This window comes from Furipterus horrens, unplaced genomic scaffold (genome assembly GCF_987537825.1).
Source record: "Furipterus horrens unplaced genomic scaffold, mFurHor1.1.pri manual_scaffold_3, whole genome shotgun sequence".
In the NCBI taxonomy this organism is placed as follows: Eukaryota; Metazoa; Chordata; class Mammalia; order Chiroptera; family Furipteridae; genus Furipterus; species Furipterus horrens.
This window is the reverse complement of record NW_028327173.1, coordinates 102755707-102783496: the sequence shown is the minus strand read 5'-3', so window position 1 is coordinate 102783496 and position 27790 is coordinate 102755707. Positions and strand designations below refer to the sequence as shown.

Below are 27790 nucleotides of genomic sequence, written 5' to 3'. Positions count from 1 at the left end.
TGGTAGGTCAGCAGTTATTTGATATGTATTAGAGCCATAGGCTTGGCTATGAAATAAGAGCAGCTGACTTTTTCCCCAGGTAACTGACCCTTTTTATATTGTGATGTATTTTTTTTAGTTCATTCGTTTTTGCCAAATATTTAATGAGCACCTAATATGTGCCAGGTGCTTTCTAGATGCTAGGGAAGCAGCAGTGAACAAGAAGGACAAAGTCTCTGCTCTCAAGGAGCTGTCATTTAGCCACAGAAGGCAGACAAGGAATAGGAAACAGACAGTGAGAAGCACTATAAAGATCGAAAAGGGTACTGAGACAGGAAGTGATGGGGATGAGGCTACCAGAGATGGGTGGTTAGAGATGGCTTACTTCTTACGGTCCCTGTCCTTCTTCAGATTGCTGCCCATCGCCATAAAGGTCTGGTTCTGGTATATTTCAGAGGTTGCCTTCTTTTTAGAGAAAGAGATTATTTCTTCTTCTAGAAGTTTTCTCTTTTCTTCAAGCTTCATTCTCTCTTCTTGGTGGACTCTTGTGAGGTGATCAAATTTGGCCTGTAGCTGTGAAACAAAGGTGCAGTTCTCACTACTGACAGAGAGTGGCAGCAAAGGCACAGGAACACTCTCCCACTCAGAAACACACCGCTCAGGAAAGCACATAGTAACCTACACCGTCTTCCAAAGCTTCAGGGAAAAATTTACATATGAGACTGCCTTCGTAACTACTTTTAAATGAGTTCCCATGCAAAAAATGCATGAAGAAAATATAATAAAAAACTACAACTTCATTAATAAACTTGAGTTTTTAAAACACTTGACCTTTTCTTGAAGTTTTTTTTCTTGCTATAGTTTCTCCACAAAGCCTCTTTGCAAAGTTTCTAAAACTCATGCTCAATAAAAGTGAGGGACCCAAATTACAGAATCAAGTTAGCAAATAAGGAAAAAGAAACCCTTATTTTCCAAATAAAGTTATCATTTGTAGTGAAATAGTTATTTAAAGTTATACTGAAAAATATGTTTGGAAAGCAAAATTGTCAATTAAAATCAAGAACCTTAAAAATCTTTAACAATTTTTGCACAATCATTGACTTTCTTGAAATTTAAACTAAATAAAGAAACCCTAAATTCACAGGAAAAAAATACTCATTGTAGAATTTATCCCATAATGGGAAAAAATAGCCTGTGTCTAATAGAAATAAAGTTAAAAAAAATATTGTGCTGAATACACTCAATGCAGCCATTAAAATGGGTTTTACAAGTTTACAACATTAAAACACAAGATTTCAGTGATTTAATTGTTTATCTAAAAAAAAAAATTCAGTGGACTCAATATGAATCAGCAGTGTGCAATAAATATAAGCATTCTAAATCTATATTTAAAAAGATGACTTTTTTTTCTGATCATCTAGCCTGGTTAAATAAACTTTAAATTAGTATGTTTAGTTCTAGGCAGCAATCTAGCATTCATACAAAAAGTAAAACTTGGTTTCTAGAAAAGATGGCATGTAACAATTGAGGAAACACCACTAAAAATCAGAGGCTGACAGTAGAAAATGGAGATCTGAACTCCGCCCTAATAACATTTAAATGTACCAAGTATGGAATAGGTGTCTAGTGAGCCAGTAAACCCTCTGTCAGAAGTATTTAAACAGAGACAGAATAAGGTTGAAGCAGATTAAGAAGCAGCTTGAGTGAGGCCCTTCTAACCTAAGATCTTTTTAGTCTTAAGGATGGCATTTCAGAGAAGCATTAGTTTCTTAGTACTTGCTTATTTAAGTGGTTCCTGCTTAGCTTTGGCTGGGTATCTCAGTTGGTTAAGAGTGTCCTTCTGATATGCCAAGGCACATACAAGAATCAACCAATGAATGCATAAATGGAACAGTAAATCGATGTCTCTCTCTCTAAAAAATCCATTTAAAAAATTTAAATGGTCCTTACTTCTATAAAAGGATATATAAGTGTGTGTGTTGTGTGTGTTTACAGGATGGAACTCATCTAACTGTTACTCAAGTCAGTAGTATAAAGTCTACAGCTCTTTGAACGTGTGTGCATCCCCTATAAACTTGGGAGAGGAGCAGCATGGAGAATGGAATTTAGAAATTGAGAATATAGGGGCAGATTTATATTTACGTGAATATATCTGATTATTTAAATGCATACTTCATATGCATACACAGATATCTTGAAAGGTTAGAGAGTACTTCATATTTCATTCATGAGGGTGATAAAAATTCCAGAAAAACTGTAGGAAGAAAAATGTTTTTAAAAGGGGGAGTGGCAAAGTTGGGAATGTGACTATTATTCATATTATGTGGAGTTCACAGCTTTTGCTATCCTATACACAAAGCACTTACTCATGGTTCCATTATTCACTGCAATAGGCATTTAATTCAAACATATTTTCAAATACTAATCCAGAAAGTTAAAAAAAATAACCTTTTGTGTATTGTGCTCTTAAGACATTGTTATATATTTTGTAAACACTACTTGTAAGGATGTTACACGTTCTGTTGCTCAATGACCCTTTTAAATGTATCTGTTTGTTAGAAATAAATGCTAGAGACAACATACTTCTTGTATCTGAGCTTTGTACCTCACTGTGGTCCATTTTTGCCTTGACTGCCTGGAAGGCTGTCTGTGTTACCTTGTGCCTTGGCTCTTGGCTGTACCTACAGGCAAACGCCTTCTTCCTGTTCTGCATTTCTGCATTATAAGGCTCCCGTACTCTCATGTTTGGGGTTATAATGCAGCTGTATTTCTTATTGAAAATCATCTAAAATACTTTTGGAAATAGGAGAGGCATAAATTAAATGAAAAATTAATGACAGACATACATATATCACAGGAAAATAGAAACAATTTAATGATGGTGATGTGCTTTATTTGAGGGATAAATTGTACTGTTTCTTGCAGTGGGGGAAAGGAAACCAACTGACCCTGTCTCTAAAGTATCAATTATATTGGCTTTACAGCATGAAAACTGGACATGAGGTACCATATCAATGAAACAGGCAGTAATATACTGTCTCTAAAGCTATGTAATTAAAAGTTTAGAACTCCTTTGACAATGTTGGTTGTTGGCAACTTAGTTTTATATTAACTTCTTTATTAGTTTAATATATAATCGACCCAAAATAGCACTTGAATCACAAAAATAAAACTCTACAAAGCACTTATAACAGAGTTTTTTCAATTATTTGATCACCCTGAATTTTTCTCCCCCTCAAATTCTGGAGGGATCAGGTAGGAAGAAAAATATACAGTTCGAAGGAAAATCCTTGTCCTTCTCATATTCACTAAAAATTGCATTTCCATACTTTACATTTTCTCTTGTTCACTTTCCTACATGTGAAGTTTTTTGGGGGGGGGGGTAGGATTTGCTGGCTCATTTATTTATTTATTTTGCTTTCATATTTTTCCCCCCACTAAAAATTTTTGTTTTTCTATTACAGTTGTCCCACTTTTTCCCCACTGCTCTCCCCAACCTTGCCCACCCCTTCTCCCATAGTCTAATCCCCATCCCGCTGTCCACATCCATGGGTCATTCATAGATGTTCTTTGACCAGACCCTTCTCCTTCTTACCCCCTTTCTCACCCCCTCCCCCTTTGTCACTGTTAGTCTGCTCCTTGTTTACATGCCTCTGGTTCAGTTTTGCTCATTTGTTTATGTTGTTCATTAGTTTCCTCTATAAAGTGATATCATATGATATTTGTCTTTTGTCGCCTGACTTATTTCGCTAAGCATAATTCTCTCTAGTTCTACCCATGTTGTTGTGAACGGTAGTAGTTCCTTCTTTCTTTCTGCTATATAGCACTCCATTGCGTAAATGTACCATAGTTTTTTGATCCACTCATCTACAGATGGGTACTTCGGCTGTTTCTAGCACTTGGCTATTGTAAATAGTGCTGCTATAAACATAGAGGGGGCATAAGTTCTTTTGAATTGGTGTTTTAGGAGTCTCGGATATAATCCTAGCAATGGAATCGCTGGATCAAAAGACAGTTCCATTTTTAGTTTATTGAGGAAATTCCATACTGTTTTCCATAGTGGCTGCACTAGTCTGCATTCCCACCAGCAGTGCACTAGGGTTCCCTTTTCTCCACATCCTTGCCAGCACTTGTTGGTCACCCTGAATTTTTAATTTCCTTTTAAATAATACACATTTAAGCAAAATATTCTTGTATGGGATTTTTTAAATTAAAACTCTTCTATAAACCACTTCTCCAACATCTCTTTATTGGAGAAACTACGAATCACAATATATCAGAGAGAAATTCTTGAAAGAATTTTAGTCTACTACCATTTTAAAGATAAAATATCAGCATCCTTATTTCCTACTCATCACAGCTCCTTCCCCCATACTTGTATTCAAAAATAACTACAAACTAGGGACTAGTTTAAAAGAAACTAAAGAAACAGAAGAGGACAACTGTAATTGAAAAACAGTAATAAAAAAAATAGTACTTAAAAAAAATAAAGAACCGGGCCAAGATAAAATAAATAAATAAATACATAAATACATAAGATGAGGGGCATTAAAAAAAAAAAAAAAGAAAAGAAACAAAAGACCCAAAAATAAATATGAGACCCATGATTTAATTCTGCTTCAAAACAAAAACATATTAACATACAAAAAGAAACAATAATAGACAATCTTGAGACAACTGGAAAAATCTGAATATAGACTGGAGATTAGGTGAGATTATGGAATTCCTATTAATTTTCTAAGGTATAATATTGTTACTATGGTTATGAAGAAAAATACACCTAAGCTTCAAAGATGCACTCTGATGTGCCCAGATATCAAGTGCCATGATGTCTGCAACCAGCTGTGCATGACCAAGGAAAACTATATGCATATGTACACACACAGATACACACATATAAAATAAAGATGGCAAAATGTTCAGTGCTTAATCTAGGTGCTCTGTACTTTCACTTTTTCAAAAGAAAGGATCAAAATTCAAATTACAAATAAGATATATTAGTAGGTTATTAGTTTTACAAAACCACTATTTAAGTATCAAGTAGTGTAAGTATACTTGAAATTGTAAAATTAAATTACAAATAACTCTTCAAGAACTATTGTGTTCTAAAGTTCATTTGTATTAACACTTCTGTCTTCTCCTGGAAATCCTTTTTTTCAGCTCATCCTTTCTGAGCCTCGTCTGAAATGTGGCCATTTACTTAAAAGTAGCCATTGAAGTTAGGTCTATAGCTCTATATAAAATAGCTTAACACAAATAAAACTAAAACTGTTGCCTTAAGAATGAGAAGTAAAAAAAACTATAGAAATTCACTGCTCATGTTTAGCTGAGCCAAGGCATCCACAGGTTATCTAGACCATGGAACTTATCCAGAAAGCCTGAGTTCGAACGCAAAATGCTTCTTAAACAGCTTTTATAGTTACCCATTTCATAGCAAAACAAAATTCCAGCAACTCTCAAAAACCCTCAAAAAAGGCTTTATCAAGCCAGAGCTAAAACGTTTTTGGCTCATGGTTAAGCTATTTAAAACACTTCTTAGTAAACAGGTCTATTACAAGTCCTTGATAAGACACTTCTAAAGGATGACCATTTGCTCATAAAGCCAAAAATTTTATTTGATTTCAGTCTATGATTTTTTAAAAGACCATGTATTAAAATAGCTAGTTTTTAAAATACTAACAACTAGTCTACAAATGCATCTCAACTAAATTCTTGAGATAAACCTCCCATATTAATAGGACACCTAAAAAATGCAAATCCCATTAAACTACTGTACTTGCCTCTCTTTCAGCTTCTTTCAGTATGGCTTCTTTCTCCTTCACTCGCTGCACAAATATCTGCTTCATCTCTTCTTCCTTCCTCTGGAGTTCCCCATAAAACTCGTGTCTTTTGGCTTCGTAGGTCTCTTGAAGACTAAACAGTTTTTGTAGTACTCTCATGTTAAAAAGATGGTATAACACATGTGCAAAAATTCAAATATCTCAGGTTAAGCCTCGTAACTATACCATGTGCCAATCAATATCTTCTTACATAAAGCAACCAAAACATGAGATTTCCTATAGTAGGAATCATATAAAGCCACCAGTGCTATAGCTGTCAGAGCACTAGAATTTTGAAAACTCTGCTTTATCAAGTCCTTCACAATAAGTACTCCCATTTTACCACAAAGGGAAGTCCTCTTTCAAACTTTGTTAGTTGGAAACTGAGCTCAAAGTCCTGAAGTCATCTTTGATACTTCCCTTATCTTATCTCTGTATCTGATCATCAAGGTCTGTGAATTCAGTCTGTGACCCTGAAACATTATTTAAATTGTCTTTTGATGGCTATAGCAATCCTGTTCCAGCACAACCTGATGTTTGTGATTTTCTGCCTTCACTATTGCAATAATCTTATAACTGATCTCTGGGCTTTCAGTTCTTTTTTCTTTCACTTTGTTCTTGTCACTCCTAAAATTTTTCACCAAGACCACTGAGCTCACTACCTTTTTACCCTGCATTACAGTGATGTTATCTGCAAAACAAGGTGCTACCTCTTTTAAAGAGCAATTAAGAAACTTAACAACATGGCCTAATTCCATCTATCCACATTCATTCCTTACCAAACAAATCCAATCCACCTTAGGTCCAGCCATACCAATCTATTCATTGTTCCTAGCATGCCACTCACTTCATGCTTTAGTCTGTTGCACCTCCTCTGCTTCCAGTGTCATTACCCTCTTCCCAGCCCACCCCTCATTCTACCCAGCTCTTCATAAGGTCAAATTCAAATGCAACTTCCACTACAGAGTCCTTTTCAGCCTCCCCTGCTAGACCTAGCTGTTCTTCCAAGCATTTCCATGGCACTTTGCTTATAACTCTCTCCTAGCATTTATATCCCATCTGCCTCTCTTCTAATAGATCATCATCTTTGTAACCCAATTCTGCAGCAGAGCTCTCTAGAAATTTCAGTTTCTTCATAAATGTTCATTTAATGACAGAAATTGTCAGGACGTAGACCAAAATTTAATCAAGTAGAGCAAAGACTGTCCAATTTAAAATGTGATAAGTTATTTTACTTATTTTAAATATTATAACAGGAAAAATAAATCTTTTAAGTAAGAATTCTTAAGTTCAAAGAAAAAATAGAGTAAGAAATGCTGAACAATAGCCATCATGGCTGCTAGTGAGTGGGGTATGCATAGCGGGTACTCAGAGGAGGCAGAGACCCTAAACACTGCCTTTAAGAGCATGAATGGACCTGGAGAACATTATGCTAAGTGAAATAAGCCAGTCAGAGAAACGCAAGTACCATATGATTTCACTCATATGTGGATTCTAATGAACAAAATGGACTAACAAACAAAATAGAAACAGACTCACAGATCCAGAGAATAGACAAACAGCTGTCAGAAGAGAAGGAAGTTGGGGGGCTGGGTGAAAAAGGTGAATGGATTAAGCAAATAAAAATAAAACTCACAGACAGAGACAACAGTATGGTGACTGCCAGAGGGAAAGGGAGGTGGGCGGAGGTAGAAAAGGGTAAAGGGAGGATAAATGATGATGGAAGGAGACTTGACTTGGGGTGGTGAACACACGATACCATATACAGATGATGTATTATAGAATTGTACCCCTGAAACCTATGTAACTTTATTAACCAATGTCAGCCCAATAAATGCAATAAGAAGTTTAAAAAGAGTAAAACTTATAAATATATAAAATGCTCTAGATAACCAAATAAATACTTCAAATCTTAAGGAGTCGTTTTAGTTTTTATTAGGTTTCTTGTTTTTCTCTATTTGTTTTGGCCTTATTTTAAAGAAGCCTCTGAATCTATTAGGATACTTTAAGCATTTTCAGAAATTTCACCACATATTGCTGGTCCTACACTGGGCTGGTAGTCTTTAATGACAAACTTGGTTTAAATAACATCTTGAATTCATATCAAATGTAAGTTTTACAAAGTTCTCATTAATGTATTTATATAAGCACTTGAGTTGCTTAGGAGGAAAATAAATCTACCCATCAAAAAACCTAATATTTATTGAACTGTTACTATGAGCATGGTACTACTCTCTGTCATTACCTAATTTATAGCAGCTAATGGCAACCATGAAGAACAAGCGTCAATACTCTGCTCTATAGGTAAGAAAACTAAAGTTCAGAGAGATAATCTGCCTAAAGTAACACAGTTGGTAAGTTAAAAGTTGGGATAAGAACCAGATCAGACCTGTTCAAAGCCAACTTCCTAACCACCATAACCAGACTATCCCGAAGGAAAGTCTCAGCAAAAGATTAAAAAATGATGACTGCCGACTTCCGGCCAAGATGGAGGCATAGACTGACATGCTCTGTCTCCCTCCACAACTAAGAAGGACTACAACTACCGCAAAACCAAAAATAACCAGAAGTTCCAGAAAATAAAGCTACATGGAAGTCCAACGTATGAAGTTATAAACAAGTGGTGCTCGTCCGGACAGGTAGGAAGGGCAAAACCATGGCTGAAAGATCAAGCTGTGCTGGAGGCAGCAGCTGCAGCAACAAGCAGCGGGACCTGATAAGCAGACACCCGTATTTGTGGGGAGGAGAGAAGTGCCTGGGGGCCGGCCCTGGCTGCAGACCAGACCCTTCGGCTCTCAACTCCAACACCAGCTCACAACTCCAACACCGGGGAAGGCAGACCCCCATTGTCTCAGACTGCGAGGCCCGGAGGGTGTGGAGACAAAGGAGGAGGGTCCTGATCTCTCAGCGGAGAGTGACAGCGGGAATCCATCTTGGACCCCAGTCCTCACGCAAAGCACCAGTGTGGTGAGAAAGGTCGCCGGATAGTGATGAGTGCACAGGGCTCCGTCCAATATAGAGTGGGAGGTGACAGCACCCCGCCCAAGAAGGAAAGATAAACAAAACGGTCAGAATGGCAGAATTAATGATTGAAATACCAATTATAAACCTAATGAAAAAACAAATAAAGGACTTGACTGATGAACAAATAGAGAATCTTTTTGAGGGTCAGTTCAGAGCTATAGCCATAAGGCAGCTTACAGACCTAACGGCAGGACTTAATCAAGACAGAGAAGGAATGAAGGCTAGTCCTGCTGAAATGAACAAAAATACATACAAGACAAGTGGTGAGGAAGGGAAAGCCAGGGATCAAATCAACAAATCGGAACATAGGGAGGGAACAAACAGTCAACCGGTGCAGAAAGAGGAAACAAAAAGTGAGGAATATGAGGAGAGGCTCAGAAACCTCTCCAACAGCTATAAGCAAATGAACATTCGAATTATAGGATTGCCAGAGGGTGAAGAAGGAGAACTAAAACTTGAAAAATTATGTGAAAAAATAATGACGCAGAACTTCCCTAACTTGGGGAAGGAAATGGACTTACAGGTCCAGGAAGCACAGAGAGTTCCAGATAAACTGGACCCAGGGAGAATCCCACCAAGACACATTATAATCAAAATGTCAAAAATTAAAGATAAAGAGAGAATTTTAAAAGCAGCAAGAGAGAAGAGAAGAATTATGTACACAGGGGTCCCAATTAAACTATCAGCTGATTTCTCAAAGGATACTCTGCAGGCAGGAAATATTCAAAGGAATGAAAAGCAAAAACCTACAGCCACGATTACTCTATCCAGCAAAGCTGTCATTCAGAATAGAAGGGCAGAGAAAGTGCTTTCAGGACAAAGTAAAACTGAAGGAGTTCATCAGATCCAAACCACTGTTATATGAGATGTTAAAGGGACTGGTTTAGAAGAAGAAGGATCAAAACTATGAACAGTAAAAAAAAAACAAAAAAAAACTACAAACATTAAAATGAAAACTGTATCACAAGAACCAACAGCAGAAGTTACGGAATCGAAACAAAGGCAAACTAAGTAGGCAACAAGAGGGGAAAAATAATTATAGGTATGAGGAACATATTGGGGGAGGTCAACAGGGAGGGGGAAGAGGGAAAAGGGAAGGAGATGATGCAGGAATTAAGAAGCATAGTAGGAGGGAGTGGAGTAGACAGGAAGATGTTGAGAAGAACTATATGCACAACCAATGGGCATGGACTGAGAGGAGGGACAACTGGATGGAGGGGGGGGTCACAGGGTGGAGGGGAGCCGAGAGAAAAGAAATTGGGACAACTTTAACAGCATAATCAATAAAATAAAATTAAAATTAAAAAAAATTAAAATTAAGATTAAAAATGATGACTGCCTTGCACATTTCCCATCTCACCACAGTGCTTTCCACCTCGGGCAGTGGAAATTATAAAGCTAACTGGTAGTACAGAAACCTGCACTGTCTTTCAAAAGATAGTAAAGAAACCCTTGGGCCTAAAAGTAAATAGTTTATAGTGTTGTGAAATTAATGCAACCATTGTTTACTATCATGGGTTTACTTATCAAACAAAAATAAAAAATAGTTTTCTTGCTATATTACTCCCTTTTACAGTATAAAACTAGCCCTGTTGTCATGAATGTTTAATGTATGTAATATAGTACTATAATTGCAAGTATCACCAATTTAAAGCAAAGTTGAAAACCAAAAAGGAAGAAAAACAATTTTCAGACGCTCATGTTTATCAAGAAAACCACTCCAGCCCCTTCACTTTGTTTCATGTCAGTTTTAATAAGCCTGATGGACTTTTTCCATTTCTACTGTAGACTAAATGTTTAGAAGCTAACTCTTTATGTATTGAGAGTTCCAAAGACACAACATTTTATGACACAAAACAATTATGTCAAACACTTAAGCAAGCTTTAAATACTACAAAACCCTTCCTTTTAAAACTGTAGGTTCTACAACACTTCAAGGACAGTGATTTTGTACTCAAATATTAAAGGTGATTGACTGGGAACAAGACTGGTTATGTTAATCTAAATTAACTTGGGGATTTAAGTAGGTTTATAAAACTATGTTTCATATAGCTTAAGTGATTCAAGATCAGTTAATTGAGATAATAAAAACATACTGCCAATTACTTGGACTTCATGATAAGAAAATGATCAGTGCTGGTAGATTAGGACACTAACCATGACTTGGCAGAATGATTCAATAAAACATAAATGGAAAAATAAGCTGAAGGACCGGCAATGAAGAGGGCTGTGTAGTAAAGAGAAATAAAGGCCATCTTAACAGGTTCATGTAACTTTTTTTATTCATATATAGATTCATATTGAGGGACAGACTTTACATGTCAACCAAATTATAGTGAGTATTGTTATATATATCCCAAATTAAATGGGAAACAGTTTCCAGAAAATAGAATATAACTTCTTGAAACTACAAAAATAAAACCTTAAGACATCAAGCTATAATAAACTATATAAACTTTATCAAATAATTTATCCACAAATGAGAAAGTACCAAGAGAAGAGACACTTTGCTGTATCTGACCCAAGAAATGCAGTATGAAATGTCTTCTGCCTCAAGGACAGAAAAGGGCACAGAACTCGGACTCCTAGGTATGTACACAGAGGCTCCCTCACACGGACACCTAGTTCCCTCCCCATTGCTCTCGCTTATCCTCTGCAAGCAACCTGAAGTCACTGCTCTGTACCCAACCTGTATAACTTGACCTAAACTGGAAAAACCCCCTTTTCCAGTTTTCCATTCTTCATCTGATCAGTTAGCAGATGCTAACCAAACTGATGAAATGCTTAAAAATGGATGGTCTGAGCAGTCATTGACTCTGACTGCCCACAATCTGTCTACCTCCTTTTGGTATCATTCCTCTGATTACCTTTTAGAGCACTAACTCTCCACCATGGATACAGTCTGGTGGGACAATTAATCAGGTTCATAACACCCCTCGCCAAAACATGGGTACATGTCCTAAGCTAGGCCTGCTGAACACCTTATAGCCCATTCCTGGGCTATGAATTGTTGAGCAGAGAATAAAGAGGCTGGAAATGGTTTCAGCACATTTATTTCACTCCCAGCACTAGAATAAAACTGATTTCTACTTGTTCTAAACATTTCCTTTGAAGCTGTAAGTCTTGGCCTATGCAGTCTTCCAACTATTGCTCTTTTTGTTTTAGATGGAGAGATATTCATTATTTTCTAAGAAATGTAAAGGAAGCATCTAGATTTCATTGCATTGCTGTACTTCTACAGCGAAAACCTGATCCTCAACTTCACAACTGACCTCTTCTTTTTGTCTTGAAATCCTCTTCACTTGGTTTCCAAGACATGACACTGTTAGTTTCCCTCCTTCCTCTGCTCAAGGCTTCTCAATCTCTTCTATCTGCTTCTCTAGCTGACAAATATTAGAGGAACTCAAGGCTGTTTCCAAGGCACCTTTCTTTATAGATGCGCTTCTCTCTCCAAACAATCTCATCCATACTCATACATTTAATTAACCATCTAAATGTGAAATAAGCCAGTCAGAGAATACCACATGACCTCACTTATAACTGGAATCTAACGAACAAAGTAAACTAACAAGAAAAATAGAACCAGAGACATGGAAACATGGAACAGACTGACAGCTGTAGGAGGGGAGGAGGAAGGGGGAGAACGGTGGAAGGAAGGGGAAGGGACTAGTCAAAGAACATGTATGAATGACTCATGGACATGGACAATGGAGAAGGGATTGACTGTGAGCTAGAAGGGTTGGCTGAGTGGAGGGGGGCAATAGGGAAAAAAACTGGGGTAGCTATAATAGGATAAACAATATAAATAAATAAATAAATGAATGAATGAATGAATGAATGAATAAATGCCTATAACTCTTAAATTTACTCCTTTGGCTCAGTCTTTTAGGCTCCAGGTAAATATCCAAAGTGACATTTGACATTGTTACTTGGATGTTTCAGAGGAAAACTCAAAGTCAGCAGGTCCCAAACTCAGCTTATGATCTTCATTACCCCGATCATTGCTGCCCCTCCACCCCCTTCAAAAAAGCTAGTCTTCCTCCAGAGACACCTGTCTTGATGAACAGCATAGCCTAGTCAATGAAACCATAAATCCAGGAGACTTGAAGTCTTCCTCTAGCATCTCCTACTTCTTCATCTTATCATATCTAAACAATCACTAAGTTCTTTTAGTTTCATCTTCTAGATACCTCTCAAACATGACCAATTCTATTTTCATTGCTGTACTTTAGTCACAGCAACACTCTCCTAACTGGTCTCTCCCTAAGCATCTCTGTACATTGCTTTAATAATTTCTTTACATTACAGCTAAGAGTGATTTTTAAAATGCCATTATGATATCACTCCTTCAATGACGGTGTCTTTCCCTTAGGACAAAGACCAAATCCTCACCAGGGCCTCCATGGTTTGACCCCTGCCTACCTGTTCTCTCAACCATGTGCCACCCCCACTGTCTCCTCTCCAGCTGCATTGAATTTCTTCCTGAGTCTTAAAGATGCCATTTGCTCTCTGCCTTCAGATCTTTGCATGCGTCTTGCTCTGTTTTCCCTGCATTGTTATAGCTCAAAACCGTAACTGCCTCAGGGAAGTCTTCCCCAACTTTCTGGATTAAACCAGGACACCCTCCTCCATTATATACTATCCCTCATTAGTGCACATTGCACAACTATTAATTTATTGTGCAATTAGCTGTTTGATTTTGCTCTCCCCTACAAGAATGTAAGCTATATGACAGCCAGAACTGTATGACCATATTCAGTATTATATCTCCAGCACTTAGTCCAGAGCCTTGTAAATAGTAGACACTTTTAAAATACTTAGAATTTTCACTGTTGAATCCCAAATTAACTTCTCCCCAAGCTCAAGATTTACTTATAAAATAACCTACTCAGATTCTTCACCCAAATATTTAATAAGCAACTTAAATTTAACATGTCCTAAACTTCTCAATTACCAACCACAACACCGCAAACCTACCCCTTCCTCAATCTTGCTCATATCAATAAACATCAAAACCATTCATCCAGTTTCTCAGGTCAAAAATGGTGACTGGAGTCATCCTCAATGCATCTCTTTCCTGTACATCCTCAGTCCAACCATCAGTGAGCCCTATTAACTTTACCTTCAAATTACATATCCTAAATATGCTTCTGACAGCCTCTACCGGCGGCGGCAGCCGTCCGTCTCGAGAGACGATGGTGTAGCTTCTTAAGAGTCTATCTGCACCGCCGAGAATGGCTGTGCAGTCCGACTCGGGAGTGACACGGTATCTGTCTCCTCCCGTGTTGAATCGACATCTTGTGATGACGCTGGAGTGTCCTCTCCAGTGAAGCTGAAGCTACAGAGCCTGGGCAGGGTGATATGGAGGGTCTGCTGTTGCCCATGCAGCAGACCCCCCCTCTCTTCGCAGCTGAAGGGTCCAAGGGAAAGACGGAGTCAATACAGCTTGGCTTCACGTGCGCCGCAGGAGTTGCCGGTGTTGACTACAACGTCGAACCGCCTTAGGGACTCCGGCTCCGGATTTTCTGTCGGGGTTTACTCCCTTAGCCTTTCCCCTGAAGAGGTATGCCGCAAGGCAACGGAGGTTTTTTGGAGTCAGAGTTTTCCTTCTCTGATGTGCCCTGACTGGAAGATCGAACCAGCGACACTTAGCTCTACTACTCTAATCCAAGCCTCTATCTTCCCATTCCTGGACTACTATAATAGCCTCCCAATTTGGTCTCCTCACTTCCACTTCTGATCACATCCCCATCCTCTGTTTTCCACACAGGGCCAGAGTTTCTTCTTCCCACTCCCACCTCAGAAGCTCTATAAGAGCAGGGTCTTTGTTTAATCCCACAGTGCATACATACCCAGTGACTAGCATCATGCTGGGTGGATAGATCCAAACAGTAAATACCTGCTAAATGACTGAACTGTAAATATTACTTTAAATGAAGATTCTTAGACTCCATCCCTAGAAATTCTGAACCTGCATTTCTTAATCAACTATAGGTGACTGATGAGTGTGATCTGCCAGGCACCCTGAATCCGCATTCTTGGTCGTCCCACTTGCTTTCACAGGAATGCACAGAGAGACCTCTGAATTAACCCTGAGACTCAAAAGGAGGAGGAGCAAAGACTACTTTGGAAAACATTACAAAAGTCAACTCTAGATGACTTATCTTCAATAGAGAACATAATCATTTTACCAGAACTGGCCCATAACTGGACACACAGCATTCCTGAACAGGTGAGGAGGGATTAAGTACATATAATTTTAATTTATTATGCTTCCAGAGCTAAAACACTAATTAAATCCATAGATTTAAAAATTTAAAAATTTAACCTCATCTATTAAATCAGGTCATTTGCAATAAAAGCATCAATTTAATGTTCTCCTCCCCCTTCCTTTTGTGTTTACGATGGTGCAAAAACCAAGAACCAGGAAAATGACTGAAATGCAAATAATCAAATGAAAAAAAAATCCTTAGTTGCATAACAAATTTTAAAATAGCTTAAAGACCTCAAGCTTTCCTCCATGCAAAAACAGTCCTATAATGCTGTCCAATACGATTCAGTGTATTGGACTTTCATATTTACATATCTTAATTTAAAAAATAGGAATGTAGCAGCATAAAAAATTACTAAGCAAGTTTATAACACTGAATGATCATAACGTCATCAGGTTCTAAAATTCTTATAATTGTATTTTTAATATTTAAGAAACAGTCTAATTTCTGACTCCCTACAAGTATTTCAATCTTCCTTTATATTTTCCTAAATTTAAGTAATTTTAAAACATTCATCAGGACAAAAATAGTTTTTTAATTTATTTAATATGAGTTACACTCCAACTTTATTTATCTTTTTCAGATAAATAAAAAACTAAAACCAAATTAAAAGTTTTCCTTTAGTTATTCATGTCAGCATATACTGGAAGAGCAGGCTTCTGCCATATGTTCTTCTTTCTACGTAACTCCTTGAGTCAGGTGAGGACTTAAAGGACCCTTAAAAGTAAGAAGCCTTCAAAGTGACCTGAGAAACCCAGTAATTATTATCAAATGGTTCTACTTCATATTGGGAAATTTCTGAAAAACACATTTTTCATCATCCTGGTTATATAAAAAGGTACAATACCCTCTAACTTCCCTCTTTGGTTTACCTCTTACAGAAGTCCCTTACCTGAGTGGCTTACTCTCTGGGCCCACATCAGTAAAGCCCATTTCCTCCAGTTTGCAGCGCCTGTACAGTTCGTAGTGCCTTGAGTGGGTCTGTTCTCGCAGGTCCTCCATGTTTGTGCAAATGAGCATTTCCCGGAGCTTTACAAAGTCACAGTGGTTTTCATTTTCCACTAGCCAGAAAAAAAACAAACAAACAGGAAACAGCAACACAAGTTTTCAATCCCTGACACACAATTAGTATTTGTTGAATGAATAAAAGAAAATATTTGAAATAACAGTGAAATGATGTCTTATTAACAGCTATGATTATTCTATACACATAACCAAAGAAGAAACTCTTGTATAATACACACTGAATTATAGGCAACGCTAATTATCAGGCTGGGAGACTTGCTTTAAGTTTAGTAGCAAATGGATAAACAAGAAATTGGAAGGAAATGCATTATATTATGTGACCATTATTCTCCCGTTATTTCACTAATACAGTGTTAACAGTTTACATCCATTTATTTTACTAATACAGTGTTAGAAGTGTATAAACCATCTTTAGACTACTTCAGATTGTGCTTAAAATGTATATATAACATTATTTCACTTCAAAGTAGTAAATTCTGCATACTCAAGAATCCCACCTGTGTATACTATAACAATCAAATTCTTTTTATACAATGTCCCATTTATAATCCCATGTTAGACAATTAGTGAATAAACTTACATGGTCCTCCTCTGTTTATGGTGACCAGAAGACTACAAAAAATATGTTCCTGTTTAAGTACAATTATTTTAAAAATATTTTTTTGTATTTAAAATGTTAAATTTTCAATATTTTTCATTCATTATAAATTTTTCAGTTTAAAAATGTACCAGTACTAGCAAGGGCAATCTATTCCTCATTAATTACCATTACAAGTAAACAAACCAGATAGTACTAATTAGTTACTATAATGCTAAATAAATCCTAACTTTTTTAGTTGGCTGACTGGTTTACTTTGGAAATAGTTAGCAATACTTTGTAGTAAAAAATATATAAATTTATAAGTTGGTTTATTGTACCCTAGAATTACATAGTAATTAGTGTATGTATCATGTTTAAACACTACTATTTACAGTCAAATTTTGTTCAAACTGCCTGATCAGTATGTCCTACTTCTAAATGTCTTGGTGTACCTGAGCAGATTATGGAGAGGCTCTGCTTGGCCTCTACAGACTTGGCTAAACAGAACACGGCCAACTTTTCTGACAGCAAATCATAATAAAAAATAAGCATCGCCTCAAAGAATACATTGAATGTAACTCTGAGGGTACTGGGTGACAAGTATTTCTAGTCATCGTTTATCGCATTTACCTTGTACAATACCCCAAGGGTACTGGCGAGCTTTGACCACCTTATTTCCAACTTTTACCTCATCCATACTTCCTACAACAGCAAATGGCAAATGTCCCTGGAAAGAAACCACAATATAACACAGAAAATTAATTAAATAGCAAATTTATTAAAATCAAATGATCTACTATGCCTGTGATTTTAAAACTTGACAGTGAATATGTGCCAATTCTACTACAGGAATCATTTTCGGTCCCTATAAAGAAAATAATTTACTGAGTATCCCCCACATAAAAGGTATAATACTACAGGAATATAAAAAAGAAAACAAAATGTCCAGTATAGGTAGTATAGGTATTACTTCCCTTAATATTATCTTTGCACTAAGACAAATATAATGGTGAGGAAAACAAACATGTGCATGCACACACACATACACAGTCCAGAAAGTATCAGAAAGTATCCAGCCGTGTTAAGTATGAAATATAGAGACATTTATTGAAGAAAATACAAGAAACATTATACATAAGACAATGACACCTCTTTCCTCTTCAAAGTAGGTACCTTGGGACCTCACAGAGTTCCCCTAATTGCCATCACCTTCCCCATGGTATTTTCCTGAATTTCATTGATGGTCTGAAATTTCTTGGCTTTCAAAGGTGATTTTAGTTTTAGGAAAAGCCAGAAGCTGCAGCGCACCAAATCTGGGCCATAGAGGGGAGTCACCTGGGTGATCTGATGTTTCACCAAAACTGCATAAGACATGATGCATGAGCGAGCGCATTGTCATGATGAAGCTGCCAGTCACCAGTTGCTCACAGCTGCAGCCTTCTGAATCATCTGAATAGTTTCCACAGAGCAATGTTCAAGTTTTATGCAAAATCTGATGCAGATTCGTTGCTCTACTTGCTCAGTCATTTTGAATTTGACAGTCACACAGTAAACATGCTGACTCAACACCGCCCCCACTGACTAGGACAGTGAAGTCATCATTTGTTCACACATGTACATCCCAGCCCATTCTTCTCGGCTGCCAGATTGCATGAATGTCATGCAAACCACTCTTGTTATATTAACAATGGCTGGACTTTTTCTGGACAGAATATATATATATATATATATATATATATATATATATATATATATATATATAACTAGATTAAGTATATATCTATATTTAGTTTGTACATGGATATATGATACTAATATAAAATAATCTTTAAGTCCTAAACTAATGCTAAATATATTAAATGTTACAGAAATTTAGAGAAGTGAAAGATCACTGTGAGCAGGAAGATACAACCCAAACTAAAGATGAATCAAGTAGAGAGGAGGAACTAGCTTAGGTAAGGAGAAAATTTTTGAAAGATTTAAAGTCAATAAGCAAACTGGTCTGTCTAAAGCTGAGGATTAATATAATGGAAAAGTCTAATGTAAAACATATTAAGTTCTGTGTTCAGTATTTAATAATTGACATTATTAGTCTCTTAATTGTGCCTTTCTGAAACATATTACAGATGGACATAGAAATAAAGTTAGATGTAAAGACAATATGACACACAAGAATTAAGATCACATACATTTATATGTCATTTGCATTAATCAGCTTTTTATATATTTAGTTTAAGTATCTTAAATGGGAATATGAAAAGTAAGAAAAGGGAAAATGGAGAAATGGAATGAACAGTTAGTCGTCATGTAAAGCAGTGCACAAAAGTAGTAGCCTCTTGCCCTGGCTGGTGTGCCTCAGTGGATTGAGCTCCAGTCAGTGAACCAAAAGGTCACCGATTCAATTCCAGTCAGGGAACATGCCTAGGTTGCTGGCTGGGGCCTGGTTGGAGGTGTGCGAGAGGCAATCTATCGATGTTTCTCTCCCTCTCTTTCTCCCTCCCTTCCCTTTCTCTCTAAAAAATAAATAAAAATTAAAAAATATTTCTAAAAAGTTGTGTCCTCTCAACAACCCTTAAGATAGGTATTATTGACATGGCTGGTGTGGCTCAGTGGATTGAGCGTCGGCCTGCAAACCAAGTGTCGCTGGTTTGTTTCCCAGTCAGGGCACATAACTAGGTTGCACGCTAGGTCCCCAGTTGGGGGCGCGAGTGAGAGGCAACCACACAGTGATGTTTCTCTCCCTTTTTCCTTTCCCCTCTCTCTAAAAATAAATAATATTTTTAAAAAAGAAAAAAAGATAGGTATTATTAACCCAATTTTGTGGATATGTTTACAAGCTTAGGGGAGGTTAATAACTTCTACAAGATCATATGGTTATATCTGTCTGATTCCAAAACTCATGATCCTTCAAAATAGAATGAGATATATAACAAATCTGGTAGCCTGAAGAAAGTAACACAAAGAACTTAGTCATCTTCAGTTGCAGTAAACTTAGTTTTATGAATATTTAATATGTACATGTGATGCTATAAGGGAAAATGAACTTAAATAACAGATTAGAAAGATCTCCGTAAAGATTTTAAGATTCTAAAGCATCCAAAGGAGCGAATGAAGTTTTCTCCTGTTTTTAAAGAATAGAAGGTATCTTTAAGTATGGTTCTACAAAAGGAGTATCCCAGTCTCACAATGTATCACTATTTATTTATTACTTATTTATTTAGAGAGGAAAAGGGAAGGAGAAAGAGGAGAGAAACACTGATGTGAGAGAGAAATATCAACACACCCCAACCAGGAAGGAATCCACAAGTTAGGCATGTGTCCTGACCGGGAATCGAATCCGTGACCTTTCAGTTTGCAGACGATGCTCAACCAGCTGAGCCACAGAAGCCAGTGCAATGTATCACTTTGTTTACATGAAAATAGGAAGGAAAGAAAATATATTCTCATTTTACCTTTTCAAATTCTAGAAAATGTTTTCCTATACTGGACTTTTGAAAATTCACGTTGTTTAGTCTTTCTGGAAGACCTAAGTGAAACTGTATTAGTAGCAATGTTATCTATAAATTACTTTTTTTCACATGTACAAAATTAATATTCAGTTAGGAGCTCACATTCATTGAAGCATTGATTTTAGCAACAGTTTCATCATCTGTTGGGAACTGGTATATCTGGACTCCATTGCTGACCAGTTCACTCATGAGCTTGATCTTAAACTTCTGTAATTCAGTTTTAGAAATTGTATCTGCTTTGGCAATCACTGGTATAATGTTCACCTATTAAGAATAAAGAAAAACAAAATCACATAATTGAGGATGTATTTTTGTTTTTATCCTGCAGTTTCTGCATTCAAAACCACTAAGTCTCTAACAAATTTCCTTAACCTAGATCAGGGGATGGGCAAACTACAGTCTTGTTCATATAAATAAAGGTTTATATAAATAATTAAAGACTGATTTATATAAATGAAGATTAATTGGAACACAGCTAGGCCCATTCATTTACATGTTGTCTATGGCCACTTTTATGATCCAACAGCAGAAACGAGGAGTTCTATCTGAGAACATATGGCCCGAGAAGCCTGAAGTTGTTTACTGCCTGGCCCTTCACAGAAAAAGCTGGCTGCCTCTCGCCTTCGATAACCACCAGCCGTCATTCTCACCAGATGCCCCACACGATCGTTCCTACGGGTGCCGGCCTTACAGTAACTGCTTTAAAGAAATACACCTTTTACAATATTAACATTTCATTTGAATTCTGGTTTAGAAATCTCACATTTTCTTCTCTCAATGTCTCTTAAAATCCTGTCATACACAAATAAGGACAATGTTGAAACCGCCTGCTTAATTCACTAACTTTATTTTTTAATAATTTAAACATTAAGTAATTAGGATGATTAATCCCTCACAAAACTATGAACAGGTCAAGTTTCTTCTGCCTCTCATTTCAGCAGGTCCCCTTTCACCAGAACATCTATCCAATCTGTGCCCCACTATCAGTAATTCCTACCTGGGTGCCAAAGGAAGGAAATGTTACAACTGACTGAGTTTGTAACTCAAAGGAGTAACGTTCTCACCATTATTTAAAATCCTATCACCAACCAGAGAGGAGGAGAACTGAAGTCATGAAGGCCAACTAACTTGTAAAGCTAATTCTCTAAGATTAATGTCACCATAAAAGACTGATGCCTACACAAAATTAGGGGTTTGTAGATTTTTTGGTTTTGGTTATTTATTTAAGTTGTTTGTTTTTAGTGAACATGTCAGGCTAACTAGTCATGTGTCAAGAGAGTAGGATATCAATGTAATTTTCAGAATGGAAGTGAAAAGTAAAATCGTAATTCCTATTCTATTCTTAAATTTCTCTTCTCCAGTTTCACACTGATTTACTGGTATATTTGGATTTATTAGTTTTAATATGCTCCAAAGGAAGTAAAGATTTTTTTTCTAACTATCCATGAAATAAATGACAGAAAGCTTTCCAACAATTGTGGGTAAAGACCTTTCATATTAAATTAGTCAAGAGTACAGTATATAAGAAGTTGATGCCAACTTCAATATTATGTACTCGAATATTCAGTAAATTATGCCAAGTTAATAACTTATAATTGTATCCACAATAAACAGTATAAACCAGGCTGTACCTCCCTGCTGTTAGTGCCTAATACTGAGTTTTTTCATTGTAATAGAAGTGGCTGACACTAAGCTTTTGATTGCCAACGTACCCACCTAAAAGACATCAAGTTTGAATAAATATATTGCCAGGTATATGACAAAGCTACTAGGAAAACAACCAGATAAGGAACCAGACCACCCCACCCATGAATTCTCCTTTAGAAAGCCTGAGCAATCTAGAAAACCCATCTTCCTTCCCATGCTCTAATTCCAACTCTTATGCTTTAAATTCACCAACAAAGAATAAATCCATAAAATCCTATACATCCCATTCTATTTATTTATTTATTTTATTTTTATTTTTGGTTTTTCAATTACAGTTGTCCCCTTTTCTCCCAATTTCTCTCCCCCACCTAACCGACCCCCTCTCCCGCAATCCTATCCCTCCCCGTTGTCCATGTCCATGAGTCATTTATACAGGTTCTTTGACTAAACCCTTCCCTTACTTATCCCCTTTCTCTTCCTCTCCCCTCACCCTTATTGACTGCTATTCTGCTCTTTGTTCTATTTAGTTCCTTTGTTTGTGTTGTTCTTTAGTTTCCTGTATTAGGTGATATCATATGGTATTTTGCTTTCTTTGCCTGGCTTACTTCACGAAGCATAATCCTCTCTAGTTCCATCCATGTTGTTGCAAATGGCAGGAGTTCCTTCTTTCTTTCTGCTACATAGTATTCCATTGTGTAGATGTACCACAGTTTTTGATCCACTCATCTACAGATGGGCACTTAGGTTATTTCCAGCACTTAGCTATTGTAAACAGTGCTGCAATGAACATAGGGGTGCATAAGTTCTTTTGAATTGGTATTTCAAGATTCTTCGGGTATAATCCTAGTAGTGGAGTCGCTGGTTCAAAAGGCAGTTCCATTTTTAATCTTTCGAGGTAATTCCATACTGTTTTCCATAGTGGCTGCACCAGTCTGCATTCCCACCAACAGTGCAGTAGGGTTCCCGTTTCTCCACATCCTTGCCAGCACTTGTTGTTTGTTGATTTGTTGATGATGGTCATTCTGACTTGTGTAAAATGGTATCTCATTGTGGTTTTTATTTGCATCTCCCTGATGGCTAATGATATCGAGCATTTTTTCATGTGCCTATGGACCTTCTGTATGTCCTCTTTGGAGAAGTGTTTGTTCGGGTCCTTTGACCATCTTTTATTTGGGTTGTCTATTTTCCTGATGTTGAGTCCTCTAAGCACTTTATATATTTTGGAGATCAGTCGCTTGCCTGTGATATCATTGGTAAATATGTTTTCCCATATGGTTGGTTTCCTTTTCATCTTTCTGATGTTTTCTTCTGCTGAGCAGAAACTCTTTAGTTTGATGTAATCCCATTTATTTATTTTTTCTTTTATTTCTCTTGCTTTAGGAGATGTATCCGTGAAGAAACTGTTACGTGAGATATCTGATATTTTCTTGCCTATGTTTTCCTCTAGGACTTTAATGGTGTCACGGCTTACATTTAAGTTTTTGATCCATCTTGAGTTTATTCTCATGTGTGGTGTAAGTTGGTGGTCTAGTTTCATTTTTTTGCAGGTCCCTATCCAGTTCTCCCAGCACCATTTGTTAAAGAGGCTGTTCTCACTCCATTTTATGTTCTTTCCTCCTTTATAAAATATTAGTTGACCGTACAGTCCCGGATTTATTTCTGGACTCTCTATTCTGTTCCACTGATCTATATGTCTGTTCTTATGCCATTACCAGACTGTTTTGATCACAGTGGCTTTGTAGTATTGTCTGATATCTGGTGTTGTGATTCCTCCTGCTGTGTTCTTCTGTCTCAAGATTGCTTTTCCCATTCGGGGTCTTTTTTGGTTCCATATGAATTTATGGAGTATTTGTTCTAGGTCTGTGAAATATGTCATTGGTATTTTAATAGGGATTGCATTGAATCTGTAAATTGCTTTAGGTAGTATGGCCATTTTGATGATGTTGATTCTTCCCATCCAAGAACATGGTATTTGCTTTTATTTATTTGTATCTTCCTTAATTTCTTTCTTCAATGTTATGTAATTTTCAGAGTACAGGTCTTTTATCTCTTTGGTTAAGTTTACTCCTAGGTACTTTATTTTTCTTGTTGCTAGAGTAAATGGTATTTTCTTTTTTGTCTCTGTCTCTGCTATTTTATTGTTGGTGTACAGAAATGCCTTAGATTTCTGTATATTTATTTTGTACCCTGCTATTTTGCCAAATTCAGTTATTATATCGAGTAGTCTTTTAGTGGAGTTTAAAGGATTTTCTAGGTATACTATCATGTCACCTGCATATAATGATAGTTTTACTTCCTCTTTCCCAATTTGGATGCCTTTTATTTCTTTTTCTTGTCTGACTGCTGTGGCTAGGACTTCCAACACTATGTTGAATAGGAGTGGAGAGAGGGGACAACCTTGTCTAGTTCCTGAATTCAGGGGGAATGCTTTTAGTTTTTGTCCATTGAGTATGATGTTGGCTTCAGGCTTCTCATATATAGCCTTAATTATGTTAAGGTATGCTCTCTCTATTCCCATTTTGCTGAATGTTTTCATCATAAATGGGTGTTGTACTTTATCAAATGCTTTTTCTGCATCCATTGATATGATCATGCGATTTTTGTCTTTCATTTTGTTTAGGTGGTGTATTATATTTATTGATTTGCGAATATTAAACCATCCTTGTATCCCTGGAATGAAGCCCACTTGATCATGATGTATAATCTTTTTGATGTATTGCTGGATCCTGTTTGACAATATTTTATTGAGGATTTTAGCACCTATGTTCATCAGTGATATTAGCCTGTAGTTTTCTTTCTTTGTTGTGTCTTGACCTGGTTTGGGGAGTAGGATAATACTGGCTTCATAGAAAGAGTTTGAGATTTTCCCCTCTTCTTGGATTTTTCGGAACAGTTTGAGGATAGGAGTTAGTTCTTCCCTGAATGTTTTGTAGAATTCGCCTGTGAAGCCATCCGGTCCAGGGCTTTTGTGTACAGGGAGATTTTGGATTACTGTTTCACTTTCCTTCTTTGTTATTGCTCTGTTGAGACTTTCCACTTCTTCTTGATTCAGTTTTGGAAGGTTGTATGTTTCTAGAAATTTGTCCATTTGTTCTAGATTGTCAAATTTCTTGCCATACAGTTGTCTGTAGTAATTTCTAACTATCATTTGTATTTCTGTGGTATCAGTCGTGATTTCTCCTCTTTCATTTCTGATTTTGTTTATTTGGGTCTTCTCTCTTTTTTTCTTGATTAGACTGGCTAGAGGCTTGTCGATTTTGTTGATTTTTTCGAAGAACCAGCTCCTAGTTTTGTTGATCTTTTGGATTGTTTGTTTAGTCTCTATTTCATTTAGCTCTGCTCTGATCTTGATGATTTCGTTCCTTCTTCTTGCCCTAGGCTTTGTTTGTTGTTGTTGTTCTAGTTCTTGTAGCTTTATGGTTAGGTTTTTTATTTGAGATTCTTCTATCTTTTTCAGATATGCCTGTATTGCTATGAACTTCGCTCTCAGGACTGCTTTTGCTGTGTCCCATAGGTTTTGGGCTGTGGTGTGCTCATTATCATTAGTTTCTAGAAATTTCTTGATTTCTTTTTTGATGTCATTGTTAATCCATTCATTATTTAATAGCATGTTATTCAATCTCCATGAGTTTGGGTGTCTTTGATTTTTTTCTCTGAGATTGATTTCTAGTTTCAAGGCATTGTGGTCTGAAAAGATGCTTGATATGATTTCAATTTTCTTGAATTTGTTGAGGCTTGTCTTGTGTCCTATTATGTGGTCTAACTTTGAAAATGTCCCATGTGCATTTGAAAAGAACATATATTTTGCCTCAGAGAGGGCACATGTTGGGTCTGCTGCATGGGCAACAGCAGACCCTCCATATTACCCTGCCCAGGCTCTGTAGCTTCAGCGTCATCGCAAGATGTCGATTCAACACGGGAGGAGACAGATACCGTGTCACTCCCGAGTCGGACTGCACAGCCATTCTCGGCAGTGCAGATAGACTCTTAAGAAGCTACACCATCGTCTCTCGAGACGGACGGCTGCCGCCGCCGACGATTTTGCTTCTTTGGGGTGGAAAGTTCTATATATATCAGTTAGGTCCATGTGGTTTAGTGTGTTGTTCAATGCCTGTATGTCCTTGGTGTTTCTTTGCTTTCATGATCTATCTATTGTTGATAATGGAGTGTTGAAATCCCCTACTATGAGTGTGGTGTTGTTGATATCCTTCTTTTAGTCTTCTAGTATTTGCTTTATGTATTTGGGTGTTCCTATGTTGGGTGCATATGTTTATCAGTGTTATATCTTCTTGATGGATTGTTCCTTTAAGTATTATGAAATGTCCTTCTTTGTCTCTTTTAATTGCCCTTGCTTTGAAATCTCTTTTGTCTGATATGAGGACTGTTACCCCGGCTTTTTTTCCGGTCCGTTTGCTTGGAATATTTTTTTATATCCCTTTACTTTCAGTCTGTGTAAATCTTTTGTTTTGAGGTGTGTTTCTTGTAGACAGCAAATATGTGGGTCCTGTTTTCTTATCCATTCCGTTACCCTATGTCTTTCAAGTGGAGCATTTAATCCATTTACATTGAAGGTTATTATTGACGTGTATTTATTCATTTCCCTTTGTACCTCTGTTCCTCTACTCTTTTTTTTTTTCCTTCTTTTTTCTTGGAACACTCTCTTTAGCATCTCTTGCAATGCTGGTTTGGTGGAGATGTATTCTTTTAGTCTTCCTTTGTCTGGGAAACTCCTTATTTCACCTTCTATTTTGAATGAGAGCCTTGCTGGGTAGAGTATTCTTGGTTGTAGGCCTCTGTTTTTCATTGCTTGAAATATTTTTGACCATTCCCTTCTGGCTTGTAATGTTTCTGTTGAGAAATCAGTTGATAGCCTTATCGGAGCTCCCTTGTATGTTATTTGCTGTTTTACTCTTGCTGCTTTTAGGATTCTCTGTCTTCGAATGTTGCCATTTTAATTATGATGTGCCTTGGAGTGGGTTTTTGGGGGTTCCTCTTCATTGGAACTCTCTGTGCTTCCTGAACTTGTATAACTTTCTCTCTCATCAGGTTCGGAAAATTTTCTGTCACTATTTCTCCTATCAGTTTTTCAATTCCATGCTCCTTTTCTTCTCCCTAATTCCTATGATCCTGATGTTATTTCTTATCATGCTATCCTGTAATTTCCTTACATCTTGTTCATATTTTTTCAATCTTTTTTCATTTTGCTGTATTGTCTGGGAGTTTTTCTCTACATTATCTTCTAACTCACTAATCCGATCCTCTGCTTCTTTTAGTCTGCTTTTGACTGATTCTACTGTGTTTTTCAGTTCAGAGATTGAATTCTTCATTTCTTCCTGGTTCTTGTTAACAGTTTCTATGTCTTTTTTTATTCTGATGTAGTTCTCTGCAAGTTTCCTGTAATTTTCTTGGAGCTGCTGGTAACTTCCTTGGAGGTTGTCATGGTAGTTTTTAAGGATGTCAAGTATATTGAGCTTTTTTACCACCATTGTTTTGAATTCCATGTCTGACACTTGGGCTATGTCTATTTCATCTATCTCTCTTTCTGAGGATTCCTCTTTTCATTGAGGGGTTATTTTTGCGTCTTACCATGTTGGATTCTTCTTGTTTGTTTTTATTTATTTATTTGTTTTTTTGGGGGGCGGGGTGGTCTGCTTTGACTTCCCTTCTTTGTGGTGTGAGATTCTTTATGGGAGATCTGGGGGTTTCAGTGGTGCAGTCTCTTTGATATCCTGAGCCTGATGTTCTTGAGTTACCTTTTATGTCGTTTGTTTATACTGTCTGGTTATATTTCAGATGTTCTTTGGTAGGATCTTCCTTCTGGCTAGTTGATTGAGAGTCACTCTATCCACTTTGTCTTGAGTTCTTTTGTGGAGATGCTGTTAAAAACATAAACACACAGCCCAGGCAGGACACCCACACCCTCAAAAAATAATC

General features: G+C 36.9%; 1 protein-coding gene across 1 annotated transcript in view; it reads right to left on the bottom strand.

Moving 5' to 3' along the window:
- Positions 1 to 360: 360 nt before the first annotated feature.
- SEPTIN10 (septin 10) overlaps positions 361 to 27790 on the bottom strand; it is a 74369-nt gene continuing 46939 nt past the window's right edge. The window contains exons 6-10 of the mRNA XM_090269932.1: positions 20312 to 20473; positions 17331 to 17427; positions 15987 to 16155; positions 5760 to 5892; positions 361 to 552 (exon numbers count right to left, since the gene is read on the bottom strand). Of these exons, the coding sequence (XP_090126058.1) occupies positions 361 to 552; positions 5760 to 5892; positions 15987 to 16155; positions 17331 to 17427; positions 20312 to 20473 (753 nt within the window). The remainder of the gene's footprint in view (positions 553 to 5759; positions 5893 to 15986; positions 16156 to 17330; positions 17428 to 20311; positions 20474 to 27790) is intronic.